This window comes from Macrosteles quadrilineatus, unplaced genomic scaffold (genome assembly GCF_028750875.1).
Source record: "Macrosteles quadrilineatus isolate MER2022 unplaced genomic scaffold, UCM_ALF_1.0 Scaffold_3__2_contigs__length_128488019, whole genome shotgun sequence".
Lineage (NCBI taxonomy): Eukaryota > Metazoa > Arthropoda > Insecta > Hemiptera > Cicadellidae > Macrosteles > Macrosteles quadrilineatus.
This window is the reverse complement of record NW_026542596.1, coordinates 82,934,349-82,949,542: the sequence shown is the minus strand read 5'-3', so window position 1 is coordinate 82,949,542 and position 15,194 is coordinate 82,934,349. Positions and strand designations below refer to the sequence as shown.

The window sequence follows — 15,194 nt, the reverse complement described above, 5'->3', positions numbered from 1 at the left end:
ACTGGAACTAAACTGGAGGAAAAATGCTAAACTGATAACAAAATCTCAAGAAAAAATTTTATTTACTGTATATTCTTTTTTACCTTATAGCTAAACATTTCCCAAGGTTATTTAATTGAATACTAAACAAGAAAATCTGTTGATATGCTATACCTCTGATTAATATAATTATAATGCATATATGCTCATAAAATGATGAAAAAATCCTCGCTTGTGTTATTTTATTTCTTATACAAATATTCCACAACAAATTTCACACAGTTATTTTACCCTCCCTTAGAAGAAAGAGCTTTTACTGTGATAAAGATTGGCAAATCGCCATCCCCATCAACCAGTTCCTCTAATTCGTCAATAGGAAAAACCGCTGCGTTGTTCTCCATGGACTCATCATCCTCATATGGCAAGACTTCGATCAAAGTTCTATACATAGTTTGCTGACCTCGCTTGTACTCAACTATAACTCTGTACTCGACACTAGATCTCTCACACATAACATGTCTGAAGCTGTGATACAGATAATTTCCTTTCTTCCAACATTTCATAATCAAATATTGGTCTTCAACTACATGATTGTAATACACACATTTCCAAATGCCTGGGAAACTGAAGATTCTCAAGTGTGTAATGACCACATTTAGTCGGTATTCAGCTATGTTAGAGGTATGGATGTTGATGTGTTCAAACCACTCGATGATGGCTCCAGACCATTGACAATTGGCAATTCTACACTTTATCTGTCTGTAAACACAATACTTGGAGTGATTATCCAATATAGTAACAACCCCACACATTTCATTAGGACAGAGCTGTGGCAACACTGACAGCAGCTCCTCCACGACCCTGGGAGAGACATTACTGAACGGTTGACGACACACATGGCAGTTGGCAGCATTGTTCCTACACTGGCCGCAAGTTACGTGTCCGTTGACACACAAGACGATTGGTGCTCTGACCAACTCCAGGCACACTGGGCATTGAGCGATCCTCTCTACCCGATCCAGATACTGTTTTACATCTTCATCCTCCTGGAAATAGAATTGTTTCAGAAAACACAAGTTAACGACCTTCAACATAACTTTATTTTGTGTATTGCCTTCTGGTTTACTTCAGATTACTTCACAAACGATATATAAGAGGTTAAGTTACCTTTATTCTGTCCGAGTAATCCTAAAGTCGTCTGGAGGGCGACCGGTTTCAATGTCTATGGCGTCATTGTCAAGCTGTCTTAAAATCGCAACCTCCTTAGACCAACCATAGACGTCGAAACTGGTTGCCCTACAGACAACTTTAGGATTACTTGGACAGAATAAAAGAAAACTTAACCTCTTGCATATAACTTCAATATAAAAAATTGGATTATACACGAGGCAGTCTGGAACACACCCTATGAAACCTCTACTTAGAAATATTTGTCTTGATAAGAAACCTTGCAGAAAACTATTCATTGTAAAATTGCCATTTAAGGTAGAACTATTTAAAAACTAAAAGAACTAAAGGAGGGGGGACTAAAGGGAACTTTCTATGTTCTTTTACTTACGTTACGGATAAATTTGCTATAGATATTTTATTTTACCAAAGGGTTTTCATCTGTTTGTTCTATTATTATGTTTGGTTTATTTAAGCTAACCTTAATAAAGTTATTTTAACACAGAATAAATATCACTATATGAATGTAAGATGTTAAAAATAGTCCCCGTCAGTAGACCACAGCACAAAAAGCTCATTGTAAAACTACACCCACAAAATTTAGGAGGTTTGAGTGGAATCCATATCCCCTCCACCCAAGCCTTACCCTGACGGTGGAACAACAACAGTTTGAAATAACATCAGACAGCCGATAATCTTTTTAGCAAATTTCCCATATAAGCTATTACCATAAGTCTCATGGTAAGATACAGGACCTATTTACTATTTTGTTTTAATCTCCCCAGAGGCCAAAAACACTATCTGCACCCTTGATAACATAAGTAAGTGTAATTTTCAAATCGCCAAGAACTTACCCCTAATCACATTTTATTTTATTTTACCCCACATTGCAAACCTCGATATGAAGGCAACCTTGATAACAAGTCTTATTTAATTGTCCCCATGAGACTCTTGTAGTCTAGGTTCCACTGATACATATCCTATACTTTTATACAGGGTGTTCAACAAAGGTGGGGACATATTTTACATAGTGATTCCTTGGGTGAAAATAAAGAGAAATTCAAGAATAAAATTTTGTTTATCGCTTCGTTAACCAGATATCCGCCATTTTGTATTTTTACATGAGCATTTTTATCTTTGAATTTTTTCAACCGATCTTTATGAAACTTGATATGTATGTTAAGGTTAAAAAGATCCATCTTAGAAAAAAAACACCTTGATTCGGCTAAAATTTAAAAATGGCAGCCATTTAATTTTTTTTACTTAAATTACAAAGAAATGGCAGATTTTATGAAAAATTTCAAGAATATTTTATTTATCATTTTCAATTCCCAATCAAACGTTACCAAGTTCAAAAAATCAAATAAGAAATAGCTGGAACATTATGACTTTTAGTCGTAAAATGGGGCAAACCTGACTAGTTTAGTCTTATACTACCCCATTTTACAACTAAGAGTCGTAATATTTCAGCTATTTCTTATTCGATCTTGTTTAACTTGGTATCATAACTGTAAGTACGAGGGTAATTAGATTCAGTTGTTATGCTAATTGTTTGATCATTTATTTTTTTCTATAGTTTAGGTGCACTGGTAAAACATTATGGTTATGGTACATTTGTTTACCATTTCATTCCGTAGTTTTATAATAACCAAATTTTCCAAAACCGCTCTTACCCCCATTGCACACACAAAGCACAAGTATAACTGCAATAGCATGTTACACTCTTATACACCAACCCCACGAAGGGCAGGTACTCTGTTGAGTATAATTTAGAGTTGACTAAAATTAACAAACCTAATCTAATACACAATAATTTATATTAATATGCTATAAATACTTCCTAGTACTTTGCCTGGCACACATGTGGATGTACACAATTCCTTGCCTAGTCAAAGTGAATAAAATCAAATTGTTATTATAATATTTCATATTACTAAATATTATAAATCTGAAAGTTTGTGTGTATGTGTGTTGCTCAATCATGCATAAACTACGGGACGGATTGGGCTGAAATTTGGCATGATGATAGCTCACATTCCCGATTAACATTTAGGCATATTCTTATCTCAAAAATCCTCTCGGGCTCTGCCCCAGTGGCTCTGTAGTTCCCCATGTTAACCTTCTGAGTACTAATATTTAAATGGAATTAAAGAATCTTAACAGCTGGTTCAACTAAACAATTTTATTATGTGATGTTCAATAGCATCAAAAAGTTAATAGGTTTACCAGCAGGGTGCAGCACTGTTATTTTTTTATTTATGAAAACAGCTAATTTGCAACCAAAAGGTGAGTGTGCGTAGTGAACGAACTTCAACCTGGAGGCGAGTTAGCGTAGCGAACGAGCTAAACCCGAAGGCAAGTGAGAGCAGCGAACGAGCTCCAACCTACCAAATTTTCTTAAACCATGTCCTCTCCCATAACTGTAATAAGCATTTTATACTTATATGCTAACCCCGTACCAAGGACGGGTATTCTGCTTGTACTTTATAATTTGCCTAAAAGCTTTAAACAAGCTGAAATTCCTGCATTATAATACTTTGCCTGTAACATTTATATGAATTTGAACGTATGGTGTTGATCTTAACCATAATGACCATTGACCACTCATATTGTTTGATCAACAGTAACCTATCTTTAAAATGAGTTACCTCCCTTTCATGAACCAATTTTCTTAAAATTTAAAATTAAATAAATTAATGGGTACAATTGTATGTTGTCCCATTAAACATATTCACCCTGTATAGAGGTTACCGGGACCATATAATCTACTATAGAATTTCATGTAGGCTATGAATCAGAAAGAATTTCAAACACGAATAAATACCTACATATTTTCCTACAGTTACCTGACAAAGCAGGCTATTTCCGTCCAACACTTGCATTTAACCTAATCTAAAACATGTTGTTAAGTGTTTGAAAGACTAATTATTTATATGCTTGATAGTAACTGTAGGAAAAATGTAACTCAAGAGCAAAGTGCCTTTACTGCACTCGAGAAACTTACCGCACATACTAGTTACCGGTAAATAACTATTTCATGTTAACAATGAATAATAACAATAGTGTTATACATAAATTATTTCAGAAAATGCAGTTTTAAATATACACTTTACTTAGATAACAGATGTAAACTAAAATATTAAGTAACCTTACTTACCATGTTTTAATATCCTTTTCTGTTCAACTAAACATTCAACATCACTCTCTTGAGCAAGTCTACAGTAATTTTTATCTACCATCAAGCATTTGAAAAGCAAAATTCCTGTTTCTTCCTATTTGCAAGAGTTGATCAAATCAAGTTTATCATCATGTGTTTAAGATGATAACTGTGCAGTTTAACCTCCCTGAAGTTAAGCTCTACTCAACTAAACACTGATTAGCTAGTTGCTAGTTGTTTTCTAGTCAAGAGAAGGACAACAGATAACAAGATCATGTTTCTTTTTGTCCTGACTTATACCAACCCTTTAACATCAAATACTAAACTTGAATCAATTTGTCAATTCTAGTTACATTAACATAATATTATAGTTAATGTAAATAATGTACTAAAAGAAGTTTGGAATAGCTATAGTTATTGTAACATAAGAGGGTGTATTATCTTCAGTACACAATTTATTATAAACTAAATGCTTACAATTTGTAGTTACTCATACAAACCTTAAAATAAAAAGAAACTTGATTCTACATTATATTAAAGATCACTTCTACCATCCTTACCCAAGTAAATTTTAAACCTATGTTTACAAACTATATAGTCATTATAGATCATGAAAATTAAAATTTAACAAAATTAAGATTTAACAATAATATTAACAAAACAAGTGGTACTGGTATAACTTATCAGCCCAGCTTTTAGAGACTTGACAGTTTAGTTTTAAATGTATGTACTAGAAATGCCTGGATTTTTTATTTATAAGAGTGCATTACAAAATTAAATCTGCTTTAGTAATGCCTGGATAAATTGAGGAGAATTTTAAATATCATAATTTTATTAATGACAAGTGTACATGTTGCTCGAAATCGAGCAATTGCGAAGAAGTAAAGTACGGTAGTTGTTTAAAAACAAATAACTTATTTAAAACCTAATAAAAGTCATAATTTCCGATGAGTTTAAAAGACTCAACTCATAGATCACGTACCTAACAGTTCCATATAATCAACATTTCTTGTAAATATTTTATCATTTTTCTAAAGCTGATCTAGTTTTTTAGTGTATTCTACAAATATTTCCCACTTATAGCCGCATTAGGTTGTCCATGTTGATCTTCGTCAATGATAATGTAGTCTGCATGGTACTACCCATTGTTGCCAGTACGTTTACAAATTTCTGTAATTTTTTTACAACGATAACATTTTGTTTACATTACTTAAGAACTGCCTGATTTTCTGCATAACCTCTCTATCACAATTGTATTTGCTTCAATTGTCAATAATTTGGCTAGTTACTGTTATAACGTATGTTATATAATTGAGTACACGTATATTCAATTATATATGTGTATACTCAATGGATAAATTTACCTGAAAAAATTCAGGATTGAAAGGCCTAATATTGTTCAGATGGTTTTTTGTTTCCCTTAAATGTGAATAATGCAAATCCTTCAATGAAAGTTTTATTAACGTTTTTTGGATGTAGTCATATTATTTTAAAATCTCTTTTGACTTTTAATAAAACATATATTTAATGTCCTTGCCGTAACAGTTTAATTCAGCCTTAGAGTGTTTTCCTTTGCCAATAATCATAAAGTTAAGTCCGTGTTTCCTACAAAATAGTAACACTTCGACTAACATCCTTGTTCATTTTTTGTGGGAATATTCATACTGTAGGTGTTCTTCATTATATAGGAGGTAAAATATATCAAATTGCCAAGGCTTTCTCGATTATTTAAATTGTAAATTAAAGTAGTACATTTATTTAATTTCTATTCAACCAAAATCAGTAAATGAAACCAATGCGTTTCGTTGAATTGAAAGATAAATAACAGCAATTAAATTATACAGCTGATCAAAATGTAAACAATTATGTTCTTCATAAGGAAAACATGGGAACCTTTAAAGCCACTGGGGCAGAGCTTAAGGGACTTTTTCATAAATGTAAGGCCAGTTTGCAAATCTGCTCGACACGATCTTTCCAATGAGACGTCAATGGATAAAATCGGTCAAGAAATGGCGGAGGAGTTCAACCGACAAAGTTTTATGTAGCGTATTAATTATAAGGATTTCTTTAAATTTTATTTTATTAACCGGTTTTGGTCTTGTCTCCCTTCAGTAGAATCTCTTGTATTCATCCTTGGTTTAACTGACTCCTCAAAATAATTAAACACGAGTGTGGTTTTTAAGTAAGGGCCTGTGCCGGTTTCTTGTATAAATCTGTAGTTCGCTTGTATGCCACACCGAGGCTAATCACCATTTTACTGGCATTATTAGTGAACAGAATGACACAAATATCAGCTCTGTAGTTGTCATGTATGCTTTGCTGCATGTTTAAAAAAAATTTTAAACAATCTAATCTCCTGCCACGTCCAAGGTAAGGTCAGTAATATGTTTTTTGAATACAAGAAACATTTCCGATGCTGACATTCATCGCCTCATCCCCAAATGAATTAAGGTGATGTTTTTAATACTGTACTATGAGTAAGGGTAAAGTGCGGAAATGCGTTATGGAGTGTGAAATCTTTTTCTTATTGGTCTTCTTTGAGAAGTCTGGATACTCACCAAAAACACAATTCCTTCCAAAATGAGCATTTTCACAGCCATTTTAAAACTCCCTAGCATATTTCTGCAATTGCCATGCTATCTTTAGCCATCCCTGGTTTTATTCTAAAAAATTAGACTTTATTCTAAAGATAAAATCACAAACATTTGATAATAAGGTGTCTGATAGTGTCTACGGTACGTCTAGAGTGCACGCGGATTCAGATTCAGATTCCGATTCAGATTTTTGGCGACAGGAATGGCACTTGCATTCAAATTGAAGTGGCCATAGTGGCTGCCGGTTTCCGAGCCCGTGCGCAGGCACCTGCTTACCGGAATTCTTCATTCTGGTTTCAGATTCCAATTCAGATTTTGCTCGTACCGGTACGCATACTATTTAGGTCAATAAATTATGTTTTTATAGAAAAATATTTAATTTTTTTCATTCTTACTTTTAGGGTTACCACTAAACGGTCTTCAGGATTTTTGTTTATGTAGGTTACACCAGTTTCTTACAATACAATGTCCAATTTTAATAAAAAGTTTCGGTGGTTTCGAGCTCCATTCATCGCAATATACCTAGAAAGAAGCTCTAACATTTCTGTTCTAGCTATAGGAAAAGATTTATATAATATCATTAACACCATTTTTCACTGGCTGTAACTTCACAACATTTTCAGACACTATAATTTTACAATCCGACAATTCCTAACAACTGACTTGCTTCTTTGCTACCGAGTCAGTACCAGCGACGTATTTCCTGCTTCCACTGTAGCCACCAAATATATCTGACTCAGATTAACGACGGGCCAAAAATCTGAATCAGCGTGCACTCTGGACGTACCCCAAATTATTGATCACCATCCATCTAAAAAAAGCTTTTCAATTTAAGAAGTTATAAAGTAAAGTCAAAGTCATTTATTCAACCAGATTTACATAGTTTGACATAGGCAATCCAGTGTGTAACCAACACCAGAACTCCCCCCAACCTTAACCTAAGATATACCTAGTGATTTGTAGTAACACTAGATAGTTGGCAATAGCCATGACAGCAGCTATTTTGTTAACTTTATCACTTTCTCTACACTTGACAAATTCCCAGGGGACGCATTATTGTGTGTCTGCTGTATGTTCTATGGCCTATCTTTACTTTTTCAAGGTAAGCTAGCTGCTATAAACTGCAAACAGTAAACAACGTTTATTCGATCTTCACAGACCAACATGATCAGACTAAGGAAACAGGATTAAATGGGGTAAAAAAGGATGTTCCCATTTTTTACAAAACAAATAGTTAAGCATAGTTCCTCTAAAGTCATGTTGAGCTTAAAAATCAAATAATTTGGTACCTATAAAGGGTTGTAAACTTAATTGTAAATTAATTTTTTTTTATTATTCTTTTGGTGAGTAAAGTAAGCTTTTGTAGTTTTTCACAAAATCTGCAAAAAAACCCCTAAGACTGACAGGATTTCAGGAGGTTTTACTGTTTTAAAGGGAAAAAATACTACACAGATTACAAAATCTCAAGAAAAAACTTTTTATTGTACATTCTTTTTTACCCTAAAGCTAAACATTCTCCAAGGATTTTTAATTGAATACAAAACAAGAAATATAATATGCTATACCATACCTCTGATTAATATAATTATAATGCATATATGCTCATGTAGAAAAAAATGCCTGACAATTGTGTTATTTCATTTCTTATACAAATATGCAACAAAAAGTTTTACATAGTTATTTCACTTTCCCAAATAAAAAAAACGTTTTAGATTTTACTGTGACAAAGACTGGCAAATGGCCATCCTCATCAACCAGTTCCTCTAATTCGTCAATAGGAAAAACCGCTGCATTGTTCTCCATGGACTCATCATCCTCATATGGCAAGACTTCGATCAAACTTCTATACATATTTTGCTGACCACACTTGTACTCGACTATCACCCTGTACTCAACACTCGATCTCTCACACTTAACATGTCTGAAGCTGTGATACAGTTCGTTTCCTTTCTTCCAACATTTCATAATAAAATATTGGTCTTCAACTACATGATTGTAATACCTACATTTCCAATCGCCTGGGAAACTGAAGATTCTCAAGCATGTACTGACCCCGTTTAGTTGGTATTCAGCTATGTTAGAGGTATGGATGTTGATGTGTTCAAACCACTCGATGATGGCTCCAGACCATTGACAATTGCCAACTCTACACTTTATCTGTCTGTAAACACAATACTTGGAGTGATTATCCAATATAGTAACAACCCCGCACATTTCATTAGGACAGAGCTGTGGCAACACTGACAGCAGCTCCTCCACGACCCTGGGAGAGACATTACTGAACGGTTGACGACACACATGGCAGTTGGCAGCATTGTTCCTACACTGGCCGCAAGTTACGTGTCCGTTGACACACAAGACGATTGGTGCTCTGACCAACTCCAGGCACACTGGGCATTGAGCGATCCTCTCTACCCGATCCAGATACTGTTTTACATCTTCATCCTCCTGGAAATAGAATTGTTTCAGAAAACACAAGTTAACGACCTTCAACATAACTTTATTTTGTGTATTGCCTTATGGATTACTTCACAAACGATATATAAGAGGTTAAGTTACCTTTATTCTGTCCGAGTAATCCTAAAGTCGTCTGTAGCCAGTTTCAACGTCTATAGCGTCATTGTCAAGCTGGACTTTAAATCGCAACCTCCTTAGACCAACCATAGACGTCAAAACTGGTTGCCCTACTGACAACTTTAGGATTACTTGGACAGAATAAAAGAAAACTTGAAAATATTTGTCTTGATAAGAAACCTTGCAGAAAACTATTCATTGAAAAATTGCCATTTAAGGTAGAAATCTTTAAAAAATAAAAGAACTAATGGGGGGGGAACTAAAGGGAACTTTCTATGTTCTTTAACTTACGTTACACATAAATTTGCTATGGATATTTTATTTTACTCAGGGGTTCTCGTCTGTTTGTACTATTATGTTTGGGTTATGCTAACCTTAATAAAGTTATTTTAACACAAAATAAATATAACTATATGAATGTAAGATGTAAAAATAGTCCCCGTGTGCAGACCGTAGCACAAGCTCATTGTAAAACTACATCTACAAAATTTAGGAGGTTTGAGTGGAATCCATCCCCTCCACCTTACCCTGACGGTGGAACAACAGGTTTAAAATAACAGCACACAGCTGATAATTTTTTTAGCAAATTTCCCATATAGGTATTAAACTATTACCATAAGTCTTATGGTAAGACACGGGACCGATTTACTATTTTGTTTTGATCTCCCCAGAGGCCAAAAACACTATCTGTTCAAATTCACATACATACAGAGGAACCTCGTTAACCTCCCCCTCGGAGGAGGGGGGTCGTTAGGTGGGACCCTTGATAACAAGTGTAATTTTCAAATATCCTAGAACTTATTTTACCCCTTAATAACATTGCAAACCTCGATAAGAAGTCAACCTTGATAACAAGTCTTATTTAATTTTCCTCATGAGACTTGTTGTCAAGGTTCCACTGACTCTTATACAGGGTGTTAAAAAAGGTGGGGACATATATTTTACTTAGTTTACCACACATATTTACATATATTTTACATATATTTTACCACCTTGGGTGAAAATAAAGAGAAATTCAAGAATAACATTTTTTTATTGCTTCGTTAATCAGATATTCGCCATTTTGTATTTTTTACATGAACATTTTTATCTTTGAAATTGTTCAACCTATATTTATGAAACTTGGTCTTGGTATGTATGTTAAGGTTGAAAAGACCCATTTAAAAAAAAAAACTCATCTTGATTCGACTAAAATTAGAAAATGGCTGATTGTATGAAAAAATTCAAGAATATTTGACTTAGCATTTTTAATTCCCTATCAAACGTTACCAACTTCAAAAAAATATCAAATAAGAAATAGCTAAAAAGTTATGACTTTTAGTTTTAAAATGGGGCAAACCTGTCTAGTTTAGCCTTATACTGTCATTTTACAACAAGAATCGTAATGTTTCAACTATTTCTTATTCAATCTTTTTTAACTTGGTATCATTACTGAAAGTACGTTAAAGGAAAATTTAGATTCAGTTGTAATGCTAATTGTTTGATCATTTACTTTTTTCTATGGTTAAGGTGGACTGGTAAAACATTATAGTATGGGAGTGAAAATTTAAAAACGTACGTTTTCATGTCCCTGGCCTTTTACTTCGTAGATACTGGATTTGTAGTGTATTATTATGTGTTTTAATATTTTTTGGGACGGGGGCAACATGTTACACACATTTATTTGGTTTTAAATAGGTTCTAGGTATTTTTTTCGTATTTTTAAAGTCTCGAAATTCACGACCATGACGTGTCCCTAGGGTACGTTTTCCAACTTTCACGCTGTTTTTAGACTAATTATTCATGCCGAAATATATAAAGCCATATTTTTATGCCATCAATGGTTATTAAACTTACAAAAAAGGAGCATATTATAATTTTATTGTCATTGCAAACTGACTACCATGACAAAATAAGTCTGTCCCTCGATTTGGCGTCACGACCATTTGGGAAAAATTTTCAACTTTGGAGCACGACAGTGGCAAGCCTGGCGTCGATGCAGTCAGTTGGTTTTAGAGACTAGTTCGGGGTGTACGTCAGTATTGTAGTGCCGGTCGTTTCGAGTTGAAAGGAGGAATTACAAGATAAATAAAGGAAAGATTGTGTTTTTTGTAATTTTGGTGTGTCCATGACCGTACGTAGTCATTCGATGAAGTAGACATGGTGTTAATTTTTGTTTATAAGATATTTCAATTGCTAGATTAACCTAGAAGTCCACTTTGTATCCTCGAACATGAGGTGCAGGGCTACCACCAGAACAGAGCCAAATAACACGTAATTTCACGACCAAAGTTTCATGACCATCGCGGGTTTTTTCACGACCAATCCAGCCTTATGGATTATAGTGTGTTTGGTCGTGACAATAACTTTAATATAATTGTAATTTGAACAGTTTAGTTCAATTGAAACACATATTTTTATTATAACTAACAGTATAATTGAAGGATTGTTTAGAAAGATTTAGATTATTTCGGAAAATTCACGACCATACCGCTTGTCCCTGACCATTACGTTCATGATTTCTATCATAAAAATTTCAAAAATTAAAATATCGTCATATTGCAATGTTTTATATACAAAAGAAGCACACCTCTATACAAACATAACGATTTTTCGGGTCTCAGGTAAGTTTTTTCGGAGTTATACAAACTTAAAAAGATTTTATTGGCTTTTTTTAAATTTTTTGAGTTTTTTTATTTTTTTCTAGAAAGACCAAATATACCAAAAGCTCAGTGACCTTTTTATTGTATAATGGCCATAAAAGTAAATTAGTTTATAGCAAAACATAGTTATAAAAATAATATTAACTATTTTTAATATTCATTTAAACGTCTGTTATGGTCGTGACAGGATTTTGTGTTTTTCCACTAAAGATGCTCTTTAAAAAAAAAACTACCAAAGATATTGCGTTACCATGGACATTTTATGAAACTTCAAATGTTAATGAAATAAAAATAATAATAAAAGTTTTGAAAAGAGGGGAAAAAAATTTGCAAAGTGCTTTTCCTGAAAACGTACGTTTTTAAATTTTCACTCATGGCTAATGTATGAAATTGTACTAATCTTTTGTGGACACCCTGGCCTGTATTAAATAACCTTACTTACCATGTTTTAATATCCTTTTCTTTTCAACTAAACATGCAATATCACTGTCTTGAGCAAGTATAGTTTGAGAATTTGACAACAATATACCAAGCACTTGAAAAGCATTAATACTAACTGTATTCCTGTACCTTCCTATTTGCAATAGTTTATCAAATCAAGCTTATCATCATGTGTTGAAGATAACAACTGTACAGTTAACCTTAAGTTACTCTACTAAACTATACAAACACTGAACAGTGATCAGTGATTAGCTGCTAGTGCTAGTATCTTATATATTAAAAATATTTGGGTTTTCTTTTCCGAGTTCGTTTGGCTCTTCTACCCGACCGATTTTCATGATTGAGGTCTCAAATTGAAGGTATGCACGCACAGATTTGCCATCAAGCATCGGCATGTGTTTATCTATAATCCCATTCGGCTTATACGTAAACGAAATTTGCTCCCCATGTATTTCTTATGGGAGTTAAATTTGGTTTTTCTTTGCCGAGTTCGAATGGCTCTTCTATCCAACCGATTTTCGTGATTGAGGTCTCAAATTGAAGGTATGCACGCACAGATATGCCATCAAGCATTGGAATATATTTATATATAATCGCACTTGGTTTATAGGTAAACGAAATTTGCTCCCCATGTATTTCTTATGGGAGTTAAATTTGGGTTTACTTTGCCGAGTTCGATTGGTTCTTCTACCCGACCGATTTTCACGATTGAGGTCTCAAATTGAAGGTATGCACGCACAGATTTGCCATCAAGCATCGGCATATATTTATCTATGATCCCACTTGGCTTATACGTAAATAAAATTTGCTCCCCATGTATTTCTTAGGGGAGTTAAATTTGGGTTTACTTTGCCGAGTTCGATTGGTTCTTCTACCCGACCGATTTTCACGATTGAGGTTTCAAATTGAAGGTATGCACGCACAGATTTGCCATCAATATCGGCATATATTTATCTATGATCCCACTTGGCTTATACGTAAATAAAATTTGCTCCCCATGTATTTCTTATGGGAGTTAAATTTGGGTTTACTTTGCCGAGTTCGATTGGTTCTTCTACCCGACCGATTTTCTTGATTGAGGTCTCAAATTGAAGGTATGCACGCACGGATTTGCCATCAAGCATCGGCATATATTTATCTATGATCCCACTTGGCTTGTACGTAAATGAAATTTGCTCCCCATGTATTTCTTGTGGGAGTTAAATTTGGTTTCTCTTTCCGAGTTCGATTGGCTCTTCTACCCGACCGATTTTCTTGATTGAAGTCTCAAATTGAAGGTATGCACGCACGGATTTGCCATCATGTATCGGCATTTATTTATCTATAATCCCACTCGGCATATACGTAAACGAAATTAGCTCCCCATGTATTTCTTATGGGAGTTAAATTTGGTTTCTCTTTTCCGAGTGCGATTGGCTCTTCTACGCGACAAATTTTCACGATTTAGGTCTCAAATTGAAGGTATGCACGCACAGATTTGCCATCAAGCATCGGCATATATTTATCTACAATCCCACTCGGCTTATACGTAAACGAAATTTGCTCCCCATGTATTTCTTATGGGAGTTAAATTTGGTTTCTCTTTTCCGAGTTCGATTGGCTCTTCTACCTGACCGATTTCCATGATTGAGGTCTCAAATTGAAGGTATGCACGCACAGATTTGCCATCAGGTATCGGCATATATATACCTACTGCATTTCTCGACCAAAAAACATAATTTTATTCTTTTTAGAATTCTTACTTCAATTTAAGATACATTTTACCAGTTATATAATTATATAATCCTATATATTTTGGTCCAAGATCCTTCAGTGAAATACCTGCTTACATTTAGGCTATTAGTTTTTCAAATCGGACGAGTTTCAAGCAAACACGCAAGGTGAACAACAAATATTAAATTTATTTTTCATAAGGTATTTTATATGATTAAAAATCAATAGCTCCAGTATTGTTAAGGTCTTTTATATGATTTAGACTCAAAATAATTAGTAAATTATAGGCTTTAATCTGAGATATTGATCGTTTGAATCAGTTAAGCTCAAGATACTGTATTGCTCAATCAAAAATCATGAATTTGATATTTTCTCGGATATTATATTTATTTTAACGCTGCAGAGCAGCATGGGTCCTCTAGTTGTAATGAAAGTAAACCCCAGATTAATTGTAATCAGAATAAAGGGTTATATTCATCTGAAAACTGAACTATGAACAATAATGGGATATAAACAAAGCTGAGTATTTACAAATAACATATGACAGTAAATATATTAAACTAGCTGTAACCCGCGGGCTTTGCCCCGTTTAACTTCTTAATTTTCAAGATGATCTCGTTCGCATGGCTCAATCACGTCCTGGTTGAAGTTCGTTCGCTACGCTCACTCACCTTTAGGTTGGAGCTCGTTCGCTACGCTCACTCACCTTTTGTTTGCAAATTAGCTGTTGTCATGAATGTAAAAGAAATAATAGTGCTGCACCCTGTTGGTAATCCTTTTAACTTTAATGCTATTGAACATCATAGAACAGAACCAACTTGTTTAATTGAAACAGCTGTTAAGATTCATTAATTCCATTTCTCATAAGGTTAACATGGGAAACTCCAGAGCCACTGGGGCGGAGCCGATTGGGCGGATCACGAAATT

At 34.1% G+C, this 15,194-nt stretch overlaps 2 protein-coding genes across 2 annotated transcripts; both read right to left on the bottom strand.

Annotated features, from left to right (window-relative positions):
• Positions 1 to 45: 45 nt before the first annotated feature.
• Positions 46 to 4,538, bottom strand: LOC128990482 (E3 ubiquitin-protein ligase sina-like). Its single transcript, XM_054412855.1, has 2 exons — positions 4,304 to 4,538; positions 46 to 1,025 (listed from the first exon to the last, which is right to left on the bottom strand). The coding sequence occupies exons 1-2, from the start codon at positions 4,304 to 4,306 to the stop codon at positions 267 to 269; spliced, it is 762 nt and encodes a 253-aa protein (XP_054268830.1). The 5' UTR covers positions 4,307 to 4,538; the 3' UTR covers positions 46 to 266.
• A 3,812-nt stretch (positions 4,539 to 8,350) lies between these two features.
• Positions 8,351 to 12,712, bottom strand: LOC128990206 (E3 ubiquitin-protein ligase Siah2-like). Its single transcript, XM_054412496.1, has 2 exons — positions 12,556 to 12,712; positions 8,351 to 9,345 (listed from the first exon to the last, which is right to left on the bottom strand). The coding sequence occupies exons 1-2, from the start codon at positions 12,556 to 12,558 to the stop codon at positions 8,575 to 8,577; spliced, it is 774 nt and encodes a 257-aa protein (XP_054268471.1). The 5' UTR covers positions 12,559 to 12,712; the 3' UTR covers positions 8,351 to 8,574.
• Positions 12,713 to 15,194: the final 2,482 nt, after the last annotated feature.